The sequence below is a fragment of the Globicephala melas genome, chromosome 5 (genome assembly GCF_963455315.2).
Source record: "Globicephala melas chromosome 5, mGloMel1.2, whole genome shotgun sequence".
NCBI classification, from domain to species: Eukaryota; Metazoa; Chordata; class Mammalia; order Artiodactyla; family Delphinidae; genus Globicephala; species Globicephala melas.
The window spans coordinates 112,965,745-112,983,698 of record NC_083318.1 but is presented as its reverse complement, the minus strand read 5'-3'; the positions used below and the strand labels follow the sequence as shown (position 1 = coordinate 112,983,698).

Here is a 17,954-nt window from a genome sequence, read left to right as displayed (position 1 = left end):
TCCTGACGATCAGCTGTCGTCCACTCTTTGGTTTTGTTTTGGCTTTAACTGATTTTTTTCTGATCATAAAAGTAAGTTACGCTAAATGAAGATGATTTTGAAAATAGTGAAAATCATTGGTTACTCTTTTGGCAGGGGGCTTACCTTCCAAACTGTTTTGTGGGCACGTGCATACCTTTCTCATGCTTTCAGTAAGTTCACGAGTTGACCACGTGTCTTGTTTCTTCACACTGGCGCCTCCTCCCTCTGAACAGGGCCAGTTTGCGGGAGGTCCCAACTTGTGTCAGGATATGCCCTGAGAGGCCTGGATCGTGTGGGCTCTGCTGTCTGGGATCTTGGTGTATATGTTGACGTTGCCCTTGAGGAAGCATGAAGCCAAGAGACAGACCTCGCTGCCCAACCTGACAGCTTTGCTACGTTGGCTTTGTGTCCTCCTTCCTGTTGGCGGTGGGTTCCTCCGTCTAGCTCCTTCAGGATGCTTTCCTTTCTTTCCCAGGGCTGCCCACAAAACCTTTGTGGAAAATTCCTGATCTCTCCTTTACATTTCAACACCATCAAGAAAGACACTTTGATTATTTGCATGTATTTTGTAAGGGCATCGCGAGGAAAGGGTGTCGTGGCCCAGTTGTGGTGGCCTCTGTAGTTTGCATTCCCTGCGGTGAGGCAGCAGATTGTGATGGTTTAGACCTAAAGCTGGCTGCAGGCTTCAAATCCTGGCTCCACGATTTAACCCTCTGGACCTCTTTATGTCTTCTTGTGCTTGACCGTAATAGGCAGTGAGGAATGTGTGCCTCCCGGGGTGTGGTGAGGATTGAAGGAACTCATGCATGCCAAGTACTTCCTTGGAGCAGTGACCAGCACATCGGAGGTGCTGAATAAATATTCCGTGGCTGTTGCACATACCTCAACCATGTGGGAGCCCTGGACTGGAAACGATTTTCTAGTCAGTGATGAGTGTTAACATTTCTTTATGTTGAACATAGTTCCTTACATTAAAATGGCCCATCTCATGAGCTCAGGCTCTGCCTGCTGCAGTGTTTTTCAGTGGACTGGTTTCTGCCTTTAGGGACTTTTTTGTGGAATTTTGTGTGTCAACATGGAAAAATCTTTAGAAGTAATTTTGGCATTTAAAGATGTGTTTTTTTTTTTAAAATTATTTTAAAAAAATGGATGTATAGTCGATTTACGACGTGTAAGTTTCTGGTGTACAGCAAAGTGATTCAGTTATACATACTCTTTTTCATATTCTTTTCCATTATGGCTTATTACAAGATATTGAATATAGTTCCCTGTGCTATACAGTAGGACCTCGTTGTTTATCTATTTTATATATAGCAGTCTGTATCTGCTAATCCCAAACTGCTCATTAATCTCTCCTCCACCCCCTTTCCCCTTTGGTAACCATAAGTTTGTTTTCGAAATATGTGAGTCTGTTTCGTAAGTAAGTTCATTTGCGTCATTTTTTCCCAAATTTATGTAAGTGATATCATATGATATTTGTCTTTCTCTGTCTGACTTATTTCACTTAGTATGATAATTGGTAGGTCCGTCCCATGTTGCTATAAATGGCATTATTTCATTCTTTTTTATGGCTGAGTAATATTCCGTTGTATATATACACCACATCTTCTTTATCCATTCGTTTGTCGATGGACATATGGGTTGCTTCTGTGTCTTGGCTATTGTAAATAGTGCTGCTATGAACATTGGGGTGCATGTATCTTTCCGAATTAGAGTTTTCTCTGAGTATATGCCCAGAAGTGGGATTGCTGGATCATATTGCAACTCTAGTTTTAGTTTTCTGTTTTTGTTTTTGGCTGCGCTGCGTGGCTTGTGGGATTCTAGTTCCCTGACCAGGGATTGAACCCAGGCCCTTGGCAGTGGGAGTGTGGAGTCCTGACCACTGGACTGCCAGGGAATTCCCTCATTTTTAGTTTTTTTAAGGAACCTCTATAGTGTTCTCCATCATGGCTGTACCACTTTACATTCTCCCCAGCAGTGTAGGAGGGTTCCTAAAGGATGTGTTTTGTACTTGCTGGCCTTGCACTCTAGTTGTGACACATGGTGTCTGCTAACTACTTCACGGCTCTTCTCAGGGAGAATGGCTCTGCTCACAACCTCTCTGAGGAGAAGGCTCTCTGAGGACCGTGGGACGTCCCCTCTCCTCTCCCTGAACTGGCTGATGTGACTAGGGAGGGACACTAGACAGCTCCCTCTGTCACATCCTTCTGTGGGAAAGCAGTGAGCGAGGCCATTTTGAGTCTCTTGAGAATTTTACTTTGGGAACATAGATGGGATAAACAGCGGGAGCTGACGTTGAAAGAATGCATCTCAGCTGATGTGAGGACAGTGAAAGGGCCCTCCAGGCGCTGGCAAGGCCGCAGACCCTCTGAGGAAGCAGCAGTTCCGGCAACAAGGACTGATATGAAATAGAAGAAACCACGCAATTAGAAGTGAGAGAGAAGTAAACACTCAGAGAGAAGCCGCGTTGTAGTAACGGCGGAGAGGGCATCCCAGGGCAGGCTGTAGTGCACGTTCTCAGGACAAGTTGTTCACTATTTTTTTTTTTTCCTGGCTCTTTGCGATTGTATTCTCATGACTTGAGTACTCCCTGCATTCAAAGGCCCTAACATACATGGGTCCCCGAGTACTTGTAGTCCTTTTTCCCATCTCAGGGATTCTCCCCATTTTGTTCCTGATGCCTCAGTGTCTCCCCTGTGGTTTACAGTGATAAAAATTTAACTCACTTTTTGGGACCCTGTTCAACTCCCATTCTGTGCTGTGTTTTTCTGATGACTTTACTGTTTTTTTTGAGTTTGTCTTCCACTGAACTCCTATGAAGTTTGTCGTCTGGACCCCGTGTGCAGGATGTGACGGTGATCTCTCTCCGATGGGGGTCGTGGACTTGTGGCAGTTCTTGTGATCCTGGTTTAACTCAGGGCACAAACAGGGAGGTTTTAGCCCCTCCTAAGGGTGAGTCTTACTTGATTTAAAATTTTAAAGGAAATTAATATTGAAGTGTTTGAGAGAAACGGGAGAGTTATACAGTAACTCTTGGCTTTCGTCGGCAACCAAGTATCTAGTCTGTGCCATGAAATGGTGATACAGTGGCCAAAGGGTGGGAAAGCTTATATTCAATAAACCAGATGAACACCTGACATCTAAATCCCTGCTAATATTTACTTTGGGCCTTAAGCATACGCTGTGGTTAACAAGGTGGCTTTTCTTGACATTATCCCCTGTATGTGGTTTTATTTGTTTTTCTGTCTCCCCTTTCTTCAGACATTTTGGAAAGCACTTTGTTTGCCAGATTACTATCTTCAGGACCAAAATGTTTGAATAATATTACGTTTCGTCATTGAGCTTAAATACCTGATCCGGAAGAACGATACTTGCAAGTAGTGTTCTTCTACCGTATATTGCCTTGAACCTCAAAGTTACCCTATTTTCCTTAAAAAAAAAAAAAAAAAATCATGGTGTATTTGTTTCCTAGGGTTGACATAACAAACTACCACAGACTGGGTGGCTGAAGCAACAGAAATGTATTGTCTCATAGCTCTGGAGGTTAGAAGTCCAAGATCAAGGTGTTGGTAGAATTGGTTTGTTTTGAGCGCTGGGAGGGTAGGATCTGTCCCAGGCCTCGCTCCTCGATTGTAGATGGACATCTTCTCCCTGTGTCTCTTCACCTTGTCTTCCCTGTATGCATGTTTCTGTGTCCAAATTTCCCCTTTTTTCAAGGACGCCAGTCATTGGATTAGCGCCCACCCTAATGACCTCACTTTAATTTGATGACCTCTGTAAAGACCCTATCACCAAACAAGGTCACATTCTGAGATACTGTGGGTTAGGACTCCAATACAGGAATTTCGGAGGGACACAGTTGAACCCATACAAGAAGACTACTAATTACCGCTGCGCCTGTAAACCAGACTTTCTTGGTACCACAGCCATGACGCTTCAAAGGTGATTGCCATCCTTGGGGAAGTTTTTGTGTGTAGACCCCTCAGATCATTAGGTTGAGACCCCCTGAGTCTCACTAGTTGTTGGCATGGTTTCCAGAAATTCTTGAAAGAAGTGCTGTCATCTCTCACCTGGATCAGGGCAGGGACCGCCTCACTTGTCTTCCTGCCACTGCTCTGGTCCATCTGTATGTAGCCTGCTCTCAGCACAGCAGCTGGAGCGATGCTGCTGAAGGTCAGGTCACATCCCTCCTCTGCTCCCAGCTCTCCAGAAGCCCCCCATCTTGCTCATAATAAAAGCTCGAGTCCTTCCTGAACTGGCCCCCGTCATCCCTGACCTTGTTTCCTCTCAGTCTTGCTGTCCCGCCCGCACTCAGGGCCAGCCGTACCATCCTGTCCCTGTCCTGCCTCCAGATGGCCCCCTGTGTCTGGAAAGGCTTCTCCACAGTTCCCTGGGTGGCTTGCTTCTTGCATCCTTCAGCTTTTTCACAAATGCCAGCTTTTCTGTGAGGTCTGCTCAGACCTGCACAACCTCCCCACGCATTCCCATCCCCCTAACCTTTCTTCACTTTCCTCCCTGGCACTTAACAGCTCCCAGCATACTGTGTAATTTATTTATGTTTTATTATCTGTCTTATCTCAGATTACTGCCCCCCCCCCCACCTGGTATGTTACCTTCTCTCATCCGTCTGTGTGATTTGTTTGTTGCTGTAACCCCTGTGCCTAGAACACTGCCTGGCAAGTAAGGATAAATAAACAGCACAAGTGGGTGTGGGTGTATAGAGTAAGGCAGAGAATACTGAGGAGGGAACACTGGGATTCTGGCCACTTGGGTCCCTGTAAGTATAGGAATGAGATGAAGGTGGATGCGATGAAGGAGGAGAACACAATGGTTTATTGATTCAGGTGTGTGTGTGTGTGCGTGTGTGCTTGTCTTTCATTTTAATAAATAAAATCGTGATGACTTTGTTCTTTTGTGCTACTTTATTTTTCAGAATTTACCATAAAAAGTGCATGGATAGAATTGTGACCATCCATATACCCTTTCTTGGACCCACCCGTTGTTTAGCATCTCGTGGCATTTGCTCATCTCTTGCCTTCTGTATATACATATTCCATGTGTCCTGTCTCTCACTGGCCTGTGGGGCCTGTTCTGTCCTTATTCATTTAGCCCTAATGAAGTTTGCATAGGGTCATGTGCTATAAAACCTGCCCATGTAGGAAGTAGGGGCTCTGGGTCCAGCACTTTTTTTTTTTTTTTTTTGCGGTACGCGGGCCTCTCACTATTGTGGCCTCTCCCGTTGCGGAGCACAGGCTCCGGACGCGCAGGCTCAGCGGCCATGGCTCACGGGCCCAGCCGCTCTGCGGAATTTGGGATCCTCCCGGACCGGGGCAGGAACCCATGTCCCCTGCATCGGCAGGCGGACTCTCAACCACTGCGCCACCAGGGAAGCGCCCAGGTATCTTTCTGAATTAGTGTTTTCATTTTTTTCAGATATATTACCCAGGAGTGGAATTTCTGGGTCATATGGTAGTTCTATTTGTAGCTTTTTGAGAAACCTCCGTATTTTTTCCACAGTGGATGCACCAGTTTACATCCCCACCAACAGTGTAGGAGGGTTGCCTTTTCCCCACATCCTTGCCAACATTTGTTATTTGTGGTCTTTTTGATGATAGCCATTCTGACAGGTGTGAGGTGATATCTCATGGTGGTTTTAATTTGCATTTCTCTGATGATTAATGATGTTGAGCATCTTTTCACGTGTCTGGCCATCTGTATGTCTTCTTTGGAAGAATGTCTATTCAGCTCTTATGCCCATTTCTGAATTGGGTTGTTTGTTTTTTTGATGTTGAGCTGAATGAACTGCTTGTGTATTTTGGAGATTAATCCTTTGTCAGTTGCTTCGTTTGCAAGTATTTTCTCCCATTCCGTAGGTTGTCTTTTTGTTTTGTCGATGGTTTCCTTGGTTGTGCAAAAGCTTTCAGGACTACCAGTGTTTGTTGCTCAGGTTCAGGTGTTTCTCCGGACATGTGAGCCATCCTAGTTTTCAACATGCAGTCTTGTCATCACATTGTTTGTCAGCTCTTCTTGTTTTCTCGTGTGATTAGAGAAGGTGGAGGCTGAGAGTGTGTTATCCTGGATATTTTTCATACTTCAACACTTCCCCTTACTGCACAACATGCGTGTACACACACACACACACACACACATGCGTGTCCTTTGCAGCCTCTCTCTGGGTCATGCTGTCCAACTGGTGGGCCATGTATACCTCACTAACCTGGACACCTGTTACTGTCATTCTGTGCCTCACCAAGTTGTACTAAAACTGGGTTCTATGCCAAAACCTGGATTCTAGTTAGTGCTCTCCGTGAACTAGGTGTGTGAAATTGAACTAGTTGTCCAAAGTTGCACTTTCATTTCCCGACTGTTCAGTGAGGGTGAGACTGTCAGTGATTTTCAGGTTGGGTCCTGCAGGGTGTGGTCTCACTGGGAAGCACTCAGTGGGAGATGGGGACCAATTGGTCAGGGTTCTTCATCCTACCTCCACCTGAGCAGCTTTGATTATCTTTTCGTTCCATTACTTACTAGTTGTGAGATCTTGGACAAGTTGCTTGACCTGTGTACGTCAGTTTTCTCCTCTGTAAAGTGGGCATAATGACAGAACCTGCCCCGTAGAGTTGCGGTGATACTCCAATGAGTCAATAAATGTAAAGTGGTTAGGAGAGTACCTGACATTATCAGGTATGGTAGGCAGCATAATGGCCCTCCAAAAGATGTCCCTTCCTAATTCCCTGGAACCTGTGAATGTTATTTTAGGTGGCAAAAGAGACTTAGCAGGTTCAGTTAAAGATCTTGAGGCGGTGAGATTATCCTGGGTTATCATGGTGGACCTAGTGTAATCACGGTGATCCTTAAAGGAGTAAGAGAAGGAGACGTGATGACAGAAGCAGAGGTCGGAGTGATGTGAGTGGTGGCCGGGTGCCAAGAGCAGAGGAATGTGGGCATCCTCTAGGAGCTGGAAAAGGCAAGGAAGTGGATTCTCCCCTAGATCCCCCAGAAGGAATACAGCCCCGAGAGACCCATTTTGGACTTCTGACCTCCAGAAATATAAAATAATAAATTTGTATTGTTTCAGGCCACTCAAGTTTGCGGTAGTTACTTACCGCAGTAATAGGAAACTAATACAGACGTGTTAGCTGTTTTTACTGTTCTCACTGTAAATAAGATTTTTCTCTGAACAAAGGGATGTGTGGCCAAAGACAGTTCGAAAACCAGGAAGCTGGGTGATCGCCAGCCTGCACTTCTCATCTGACAGCCTGCTGTGGCAGGTCCTCTCTCTATACGCAGACCTTTGTCCAAGAAGACTGTCCGTGTTTGCTGAGTGCGTGCAGTGCAGCTGAAGTCTGGAATGGGGGGGTGGTGAAGGTTGAGTGGTGGTGTCCAGTGTGGACCTGCCTGTGGACTCTCTGCAGTGCCCAGGGCACTCCCTTCTTAAGTGTTCTTCATGATGAGTTGGTCACTTCGATCAACGGTTATCTGGTTGTCTGTCGTGTGTCATACTGGGTCTTGAGTCCAGTTTTATGCATTTGTTTTGAGGCATCTGCATCTCTGGGGACTCAGCTTGTGTTCCTTTACCCCATACATTTGTCAATTCAGGTCAATCTAGTGACGTCAGATGGTGTTTATTCTCTGATTAAGAAGAACTCACTACACAGCCACTCCGGTTGGGCTGGAAGTGGAGAGTTAGGGCCAGGAGGACCTTGACCTAGCAGTCACAGAGACCGTGCTGGCCCTTGAGCTGCTCCTAGAACAGCTTGTGATGTGGCCTTCAGGCCTCCACTAGCACAGTAATGCATTTGGGGCTTGGGGGACGTTCGCACCACTTAAAACATGTATCCAGTGAGTTATTTTCTTGCTTTCTGACTGGTACAGAGAGGCCGGAATGCTACTCTTGTACATAGCGCTGCTGCCAGTTCTGTAAATCTGGAAACCACGAAGGAAAATGAGAAGCCAGTCCACAGTGCTGGAGGAATTTTGTTTCACTTCCAAGTTCCTTGGATTAACATTAGCACTATTTCCTTGGTATGAATCTGACGTGAAAGATATTAAGTTCTTAAGAGTCTGTACCCTGTTCTTTAAATAAAACACAGAAGAATTTGGGGACTTGTTTTGATGGGCAGGATGGGTAGCAAAGCTTCCCCTGGCAGAGCCTTTGCATATTTGATAATCTAGTGATTTGGGTCTCACCATGCCGAGGAATGTGAGCTTCTAAGTGCAATTTTGCCTGTTTGGAAAAAGAGTTCAGAATCCGGTGTGGTTGGTGAAGAATCCTGAGCTTCACGTTTACTGAGTGAGAAAGGTACATTGATTTGCTGTTTCATTTTTCTTTTCAAGCCTGGAATTAGCATGCCACGTTTCCTCAGGTATACCACTCAGTGCTTTGGTGGGGCCGAAAGTTCCAGGAGAGAGTTACAGCCTTATTCGCAGGGCCGGGCTTGTAACTTCAGGGGTTCTCACGTACCCAGGAAGGCTGTTTAGCAGTGAAGTAGACCAACCCGTTTAGAGAGGTTTCCCACCCTTCCTAGTGCCTGTATGCGTCTAATAGTTCATGATCACTGAAAACTGTTCATAGGTGGCTGTGCTGTAAGAAAGAATTTTCTCATTTGTCAAACCATCAAGGGTGACCAGGGGCAATTCCTGCCAGTGTCCGGAGGTTCTCTGAACCTGGATTTAAACTGTGGTTGGATCTCTCCACGTGGTGTGCTGCTTCTCAAACTCAGCAGGTCTCAAATACAACTGCTCCTCTCTCAAACTGTCCTAACCCTGGGAAGAGTTTTAGTGCCTGTGCTTTTCTCTCCCGTTGGTCTGCAGATCGAAGACCTAAAAGTCTTACTCTGGGAGACTCTGAAGTGGCAAGTTTATTTGAAAGTGTGCAGATCACTTCAGTTCTTTAAAGTCAGCTGTTGCATTTTGTGTACACGCAGGCTTGGCAGTATCCATCAGTGTATGCCAGCCTGTGTGGAGTAAAGGGAACCCTCCTGCACTGCTGGTGGGAGTGTAAATTGGTACAGCCACTATGGAGAACAGTATGGAGGTTCCTTAAAAAACTAAAAATAGATCTACCATATGACCCAACAATCTCACTACTGGGCATATACCCTGAGAAAACCATAATTCAGAAAGGATCATGTACCACAATGTTCACTGCAGCACTATTTACAATCGCCAGGACATGGAAGCAACCTAAGTGTCGATCGATAGGTGAATGGATAAAGAAGACGTGGCACATATATACAATGGAATATTACTCAGCCATAAAAAGGAACGGAATTGAGTTCTTTGTAATGAGGTGGATGAACCTAGAGTCTGTCATACAGAGTGAAGTAAGTCAGAAAGAGAAAAGCAAATACTGTATGTTTAACGCACATATGTGGAATCTTAAAAAAACGGTACTGATGAACCTAGTGGCAGGGCAGGAATAAAGACAGAGACGTAGAGAATGGACTTGAGGACACAGTGGGGAAAGGGTAAGCTGGGATGAAGTGAGAGAGCGGCATGGACATGCACACACTACCGAATGTAAAATGGATGGTTAGCGGGAGGCTGATGCATAACACAGGGAGATCAGCTCGGTGCTTTGTGACCACCTAGAGGGGTGGGTTAGGGAGGGTGGGAGGGAGATGCACGAGGGAGGGGATATGGGGATATATGTATACTTATAGCTGCTTCACTTTGTTGTACAGCAGAAACCAACACAACGTTGTAAAGCAATTATACTCCCATAAAGATATTAAAATATATATATATATATATGCCAGCCTTGAAGGTGTTTCAGGAGAGCATGTTAATTTACAGTCTTCAGGAATTAGCATGCAGGAGAGGACTGGGGGCGTGGAGGCACACATACGTGAACTTTTCATTTAGAGTTCTGCATTAGAGCCATTAAGATAATAGTTGAGATCTGTGCACGGGCCCTGGGAATAATGTTAAATCTCCTGAAAGTCAGAATGATGTGATGCAAAGGATGTTGGTAGAAGCTTGAGAAACCAAGGAGTTGATCCTTTGCCTCCAGGACATAATACCAACCGTCCGAAGAGGTCTGTGACCTTGATCAAGTCACTAATCTATCGCTGAATCTACTTATGATTTGTAAAATAAGGTAACGTCCACACCTACCCTGTAGGCTGGTTATAAGGAATAAATGAAATAATATCTGTGAGTCCATTAGCATAGAGTAGGCCCTGAATAAAGGCAGTCCTATCTAGTGGGCTCTTCACCATCTTCCCCTAGTAGAGGAGTGCTGCCAGCCTTTGTGATTTAGACTGTTTGAGTTTCATGTGTGATGATAAACCATTATCTTTTGCACAAAGCATCTTTGTGCTTTTTCAATGGACTCTACTAAATGTAGTAAACTGTCTTATGATTTTATGTTATGTTTGGAAAGGCAGAAGATATCTGTAAAAGTATAAACTACATGAGAATAAATTTAAAATGTACTACATAACGAACAGGTGATAAATTTATGATTTTTAAATGGAACGGGAGTTTGGTGTGGTCCAATTTTTAAACAATAACAATTTTGCATAATGAATTCTAATAACACCAGAAAAATCAACAGAGAGAAAAAATGATTATATGCTAAAATAAAGACTTGATGTAACTACAGTACCTAGCACAGCGGTAAGAGAGAAAAGCATGCTATTTACATAGGGAGAAATATATCGTATTAGCTGTGCAAACGAACCCAAATTCAGTCTACTGTTATAAACATTTTCAACTAATGAGATTAGGAATTATGAAATACGTCTTGAAAAACAGACGCATTTAAATTTTAGCTTTCTGGAGAGTATCCTGCCCTGACCATAAGAAAGCGTGGTCTTTAAGATATCCTTTGACCTGGTAATTAAAAAAAAAAATAAATTTATTTATTTTTTATGTATCTGTTTTTGGCTGCATTGGGTCTTCGTTGCTGCGTGCAGGCTTTCTCTAGTTGTGGTGAGCGGGGGCTACTCTTCGTTGTGGTGCGCGGGCCTCTCATTGCGGTGGCTTCTCTTGTGGAGCATGGGCTCTAGCCACGTGGGCTTCAGTAGTTGTGACACGTGGTCTCAGTATTTGTGGCTTGTGGGCTCTAGAGCGCAGGCTCAGTAGTTGTGGCTCCGCGGCATGTGGGATCTTCCCAGACCAGGGCTCAAACCCGTGTCCCCTGCATTGGCAGGTGGATTCTTAACCACTGCACCACCAGGGAAGTCCCTGATCTGGTAATTTTGGATAAAATACTCAAAGGAAATGGCTCCAGAGGGGAAAAATAGAATTTATACCAGTATTTATAGTTATCTGCATATTATAAACACATTTGTATATTATTTATATATAATATTTATAAATAAGTACATATAGACATACACACATATATACACGTATACACACACACAAACAGAACCAATTACATGCCCCTTTTGAGAACTGGCAGCGCAAGCATTAGCAAAATGGAATAAAGTTATTAGAAATGATAAGCCCACACGCTTAATATTTGGAAAGAGCTGCATGAAATAAATTCAAAAAGAAAAGCCCTGTGTGGTCTTTGTTTCAGGGATGCAGGGAAGCACAAGGCTGTCGGCTGCTGTCTCAGGGACTGGATATTCTTCAGCAGAATAGATAACCTGGAGGAAATACTGACTAAATAAGGCAGTTTCAGGTGATCAGTGCTATGAAGAAGATTAAGCGCCGTGGGATCGAGAAGAGTTTAGGGCAGAGGGGTGATGCTCTTTTGGGGGTGATGGTACGAGGGGGAGGGTTCTGTGAAGGAGCCATCCAGGTGAAGGTGGGGCTGGGCAAGGAGCGTTTCCAGGGGTGGGACAGCACTTTGAAGCCTGTCAGTGCCCTTCTGGAATGAGTTGGGCACGTGTGAACGAAGAGCAAGCCAGTGTGGCCAGATCGTAGGCAATAATGGTAGGTTTCCTGGATTACAACAGAATAGTTAACTTGGGAGTGACTCCAATAGCCAGGCTTTACTTTTTTACGGTTAAAAAATTTTTATTGTTTAGTCGTGGAATTATGGTGGAAGTACAGAAGTATATGAACCAAGCGTATGTTTTAAAGAAGAAAGATAAAGCAAATAGCCGTAGACTCACCACTGGGTTATGAACTAAAATACCTTGAATCCCCTTGTAGCTGTCTGACTGTCCCCCTCCCTTGCTTCCAGTGGTAAACATCGTGTGACTTTTGAGATAATGACTTACTTGCTGTTCTGTAATTTTGTGACCTATACGTGCAATCCAAACATAGGGTTTAGTGTAGCTTGCTTCGAACTTTATATGAAAGAGCCATACTGTGTGTATTCTTTCATGGCTTGCTTCTTTCTCTCCAAATTGTGAGGTTAACCTGAGTTGATACATACATTTATTGTTATTTTTACTTTATAACGTATGAATATAGTATAATTGAGTCATCTGTTGGCTGTTGTTTGGTATTTGCTTTTCCAGTGTTTGGCTATTGCTGTGGTCAGTTCTGCTATAGAAAGTACATGTCTGTAAGTACACATGTGCAAAAGTTTATCTTGGGAATTTACCTAGAAGGTCAATTGGGAGTTGTAGGGTATCATCAAACTTACAAGAAAATGCCAAAGTACTTAAAGGGGAATTATACCGGTTTTTACCCTCGCTGGCAGTATATGAGAATTTTTGTTGCTCGACATACACCCGTTCTTGAGGTTGCCGGACTTAATTACATTTTGCCAATCTCATGAGTGTATTGAGGTATGTTGAGGTTTTCTTTTCACTTTTATAATCACTAATGAGTTTTGAGCACCTTTTCATGTGGTTTTGGGCCATTTGGATTTCCTTTACTTCCTTCTGTGAAGGGCTTTTTCAGGCGTTTTGCCCCATTTTTTATTGGCCTTTCTGCCTTACCTCAGTGATTCATAGCTGTTATTTGTGCCTTCGGGGTGTGTGCTTTTCTTCACTCTTTTTATGTCTTTAAAATTTTAATGCAGTCACATTTTTTAATCTTTCTATATTAGTCTATTTATTGCTTTGTAACAAATCGCCCCCACCTCCAGTGGCCTAAACAGCAGCCATTTATTTATTTCAGTTTGGACTCAGCACACTGGGCAGTATGGTCTCATCTGGACTGCCTCCTGCATGGCGGGAAGCTCTGCTTCTGAGGGTGGGATGTCTGACCGATGGGGCCATAGGTGGGGGGCCTGGGCGACATGTCTTTCATCACCCAGCAGGCTAGCGTGGGCTTGATCACGTGGACGCCAGAGGCTTCCAAGGGAGTGGAGCATGGGTGTGCAAAGGTTCTAGAGCTAGAGGCTCCGAATTAGCGCAGTGTCACTTCTACCACATTCTTTGGCCGCAAGACCAGCCCGGATTCAAGGGGTGGGAAAATAGACGCTACCTTTTACCCGAGGAGCTGCAGAGTCCCACTGAAAAGAGAAGCTCCTACAAAGGAGGGGTGGAGAATTCAGACCGTGCTTGCAATCCATCACATTATACGTTATGGTTTTGCTTTTCTTCTCTACTCCAAGGGTAAGAAATTACAATCCTGTATCATCTTCTAAAAGGTTTCTGGTTTAGCTTTGGAAGAATGAAGTTTCAAAAACTGTGACAGTGGAGGATGTTGATAATGGGGGAAGATATGCCTGTGTCCGGGCAGGGAGTCTAGGGGAAATCTCTGTACCTTGTGCCCAGCTTTGCTGTGAACCTAAAACTACTCCAAAATAGAGTCTGTTAAGAAAAAGTAAAACATGAAACCAGACCATGACAGCAGCTGAAAGAGCTGGTGAGCATGATTAGAAAGTTTAAGAAGTGAGAGGAAGCAGCTTGTCGAGGAGGGCATTGGGGAACCATTGTACTTAATGATTGGAGGTCAAGAGTTGGTTAAAAAAAAAACAAAAAACATTTTCCAATGTAAAAATAATTTTTTGCTTTTATTCCTTGTCTGTTAGCTATAATACAACAACTAAGAAAGAGGAGATTGCTGCTCCTACTATCTTACCAACTTATTCAAAACAGCCCTCAGCATTTATACTGTGTGGTTCGCTTTTGTTCATATTTATTTTTTTGCCTGAATACTCTTATCAGAAATTATGGATTGTGTTTTGTTCAACTTTTCAGTTTGCTTGACCTGAAGTTTTACTTTAACACGATCTGTCAGTATTCATTGTAGTGAGCCAGGATCCATACGGGGTGCAGGAGTTGGGAAGCAGCTTATTTGAAAGTGCTTTAGACCAGAGGCAGAATTGTACCCTGGTGAGGGCATGGGTTTTGGACAGATGGCTCTGGAATAGATCAGACTTTTGCTGATGTAGTACCTGTGTGACTTTGTGCGAGTTATTTAACATCTCGGAGCTTTGGCGTTCCATGGTTAAATAGAGACTCTCAAGAGTATTGAGTAAAGTTAAAAATACACCTATTCTCTAGCATGGTGCATGGCCCATAAAATAACTGTTAGCCTGTTGTAGAAGTTGGGTTTTCCACTATTTTCTATGACGACAATAAAAAGAAAGAAAAATGAGGACCTGTAGGTCTCTTGCAGAATGAATTCTTTCTGCCACTTAAGCGTGGCCTTTGGTTTCCGTTCCTGCTGCTGTTTTCTATGAATACTCTTTGAATCCTCTGGATTTCTCTGACTGGAGGTGAACCATCAGTTAAGGGCATCTGGTTGGCTGACTTTAAGCTTTGAGACCCTTAATATTTGAAACCCTGGCAGCCAGTTGGATCTCATCCAGCCCTGGAAGATACTATCAAGTGTGTGTGCTCCTAATCATAGACGGAACTTTTGCATCCGGGAAGTTCTGACCTGAGTGAGTAGAGAAAGGGAAAGTGCTTCCGGGAACAATATATATATTTCTCCCGCACCTGCTCCATCCCAGAGCATTAGCATAGAAGACAAGCCACCAGAGTGCGCCCGGGTGGGATGATGGGCCCCTTGGCCGAGGAGTTGGGTTGTGTCTCCTCACAGCTCACGTGGAGGAGAGCTCTACAGCTCTGCCATCTGAGGAGGAATCAGTTCCTGCTGAGCCTTGACCTGAAACAAGGACCCAAGTAATCACTCCATCTTTCTTTCCAGGTCTTTCGGCAGCCCAGCGGAAGTTTGCTCATTCACTCAGAGACTTCAAATTTGAGTTTATCGGCGATGCAGAGACTGACGATGAACGCTGCATAGGTGCGTAAAGACAGGGTTTTGGTTGGCTTTCCTTTGCTTTGACCATGAAATAATCATTCCTTTCTTCTTACAGATGCTTCGTTACGTGAATTTTCTAACTTTTTGAAGAATCTGGAAGAGCAGAGAGAAATTATGGTGAGTGGTGGGGTGTAAAATAACAAGTCCATCTTTAAGTGGGGTGGAAATCTGGGTAGCTGGTTCTGGTGGAAGTTTTGGTGCATTTGTCCATGGATGAATAGTGCACAGTAATGGAAAGATCCCCAGATGAGGTTTGGGGGCCTGGATTTCTAGTTCCCCAGGGGTGCCGACCATCCTGGATAAGTTGCTGGACCTCTAGACCAAGACCCTGTGTCTTCGTCTGTAAAAGACCATGTTGAAGTATATCAGTGCTTTCTAGATTTTTGTTAGCCCTGGAACAGTTGCATTTAAATCGAGTCTCACGCAGAATCTTAATACGTTAAGAAGACAAAAGCAGAAAATCTCATGGAGAGGACAGCAGGGCACAGTTGGAGCTTGCCTCAGTCTTCTGTGGATTTCTAGGCTGTGTGGAGAGGAAGAGAGCTCGAACCTGGAAGTCCTTAAAATCCCACTTTGCCTTGAGATACATGATCACAGTAGTAGTGAATAATAGCTCCCCTCTGTTGAGTGCTTTCCATGTGCCGGATGCTACGCTGAGTGCATTGAGTAGATCCTATTTAACATGCATTTTGAGGGTATTGAATAGTATTCATCCACCTTTCTGAAAACTTTGTATTTCTCTCCTGATATTCATTCAACAAAGATTTACAGCAGACTCGCCATTGGATTATGACACATTATCTATTTTCACCAGTTTTTTCAGGTTTTTTAAAAAAATGACCATCTGTTTTTTCTATGTTCTCGAGAATGAGAACTACCTAGAATTATGTGGAAGTGTACCTGTATGAGGGGGTTCAGATGTGGTGGTAATAATATTGAATATGGCAGCTAAGACAATTAACCTTCACTCTGTGCCTGGTACTGGTCTAAGCTGTTTACCTACGTTTAAGTCATTTAATTCTCACATCAGCCTTATGAAATAGACTCTGTGATTGACCCCTAACTGACCAATGAGGAAATGGAGGTGCAGCACCTTGCCCAGGATCGCATGGCAGCTGAGGGGTAGTAGAGCCCGGTCAGGCCACAACCAGACACCCTGGACCACCTGCCAGCGTGGCCAGCTTCCTAGATGTTGCTGCAATCTGGCTGGTGGCTGGTGGGGATTTCTAGCTGGTAGAATTGGAGTAGGAGAAGAAGTAGGAGGAAAGCACTGAGTTTTGACTGAAGCATGACAGAGACCTATGGCCTCTAAAAGCTCTAGCGTAATTCGCACTGCACCCTAAATTCTGAGATGATTTGTGCCTATTGTAAATACCGAAGCGGGCACGTGAAGGTACTGTGCTCCCACTAGGTTTTTTCTGGCACAGAGTGACATACATAACCCTTATTCATGTGTTCCTATAGTCACAGATCTTTCAAGCTCTTTAGAGCAGTCTAAGTGTGAGAGTGGATAACTGCAGTGCCATGAAGCCACCCTTCTATTGCATGAAGTGGGTGCGGACGTGTGGGTGGTAGAAGTGCGCGTTCTTAGTTTATGTTCATAGTATCAACTTTCTGTTCTCAATCCTCCTTGAAATTTAGTTGTATTTTCCTGGGATCCTGAGCATTCAGCAAATAGGTATTTGATCTCCTTTTACGTTTCAGTTACCGTTTAGAATCTGAGCACACAGCCGCAAACAAAGCAAAGTCCCTGCCCTCACGGAGGTTACATTTTGGAAAGGGGAGGTGATAAATGAACAAATGTATAACACATTGTCAAGTAGCAGTAAGTGCTACAAAATGAAATTGAGGGAATTCCATGGTGGTCCAGTGGTTAGGACTCTGGGCTTTCACTGCCGAGGGCTCAAGTTCAATCCCTGATCCAGGAGCTAAGAGCCCACAAGCCGTGTGGCGTGGCCAAAAAAAAAAAAATGAAATTGAGAAGAGCAAGGAGCCAGGGCACCATTACATCTAGAGTGGCGAAGGAAGGAAGGCCTTTCCAGTGGAGAACTATGGAGGCATCCTGGTATCTGGGGGAAGAGAGTTTCAGGCAGTGTGGTGCTGGGGTTTAGCTCTGCAGAAACACAGAGTGATATTCTATAGTTGGCCCTCTGTATCCACGGATTCTGTATCTGCAGATCAAAAAATATTTGAGGAACCTCCATACTGTTCTCCATAGTGGCTGAACCAATTCACATTCCCACCAGCAGTGCAAGAGTGTTCCCTTTTCTCCACACCCTCTCCAGCATTTATTGTTTCTAGATTTTTTGATGATGGCCATTCTGACTGGTGTGAGATGATATCTCATTGTAGTTTTGAACTACAAATAGAACTACCATATGACCCAGCAATCCCACTACTGGGCATATACCCTGAGAAAACCATAATTCAAAAAGAGTCATGTACCAAAATGTTCATTGCAGCTCTATTTACAATAGCCCGGAGATGGAAACAACCTAAGTGCCCATCATCGGATGAATGGATAAAAAAGATGTAGCACATATATACAATGGAATATTACTCAGCCATAAAAAGAAACGAAATTGAGCTATTTGTAATGAGGTGGATAGACCTAGAGTCTGTCATACAGAGTGAAGTAAGTCAGAAAGAAAAAGACAAATACCGTATGCTAACACATATATATGGAATTTAAGAAAAAAATGTCATGAAGAACCTAGGGGTAAAGCAGGAATAAAGACGCAGACCTCTTAGAGAACGGACTTGAGGTTATGGGGAGGGGGAAGGGTGAGCTGTGACAGGGCGAGAGA

The 17,954-nt window shown here is 44.1% G+C and overlaps 1 protein-coding gene across 3 annotated transcripts in view; it reads left to right on the top strand.

The window, feature by feature from the left end:
* ARHGAP10 (Rho GTPase activating protein 10) overlaps nucleotides 1-17,954 on the top strand; it is a 327,186-nt gene that overhangs the window by 66,218 nt on the left and 243,014 nt on the right. For all 3 annotated transcript variants that reach the window (XM_060298805.2, XM_070045536.1, XM_030878175.3), the window contains exons 2-3: nucleotides 15,034-15,129; nucleotides 15,203-15,264. In XM_060298805.2, coding sequence (XP_060154788.1) covers nucleotides 15,034-15,129; nucleotides 15,203-15,264 — 158 coding nt within the window. The remainder of the gene's footprint in view (nucleotides 1-15,033; nucleotides 15,130-15,202; nucleotides 15,265-17,954) is intronic.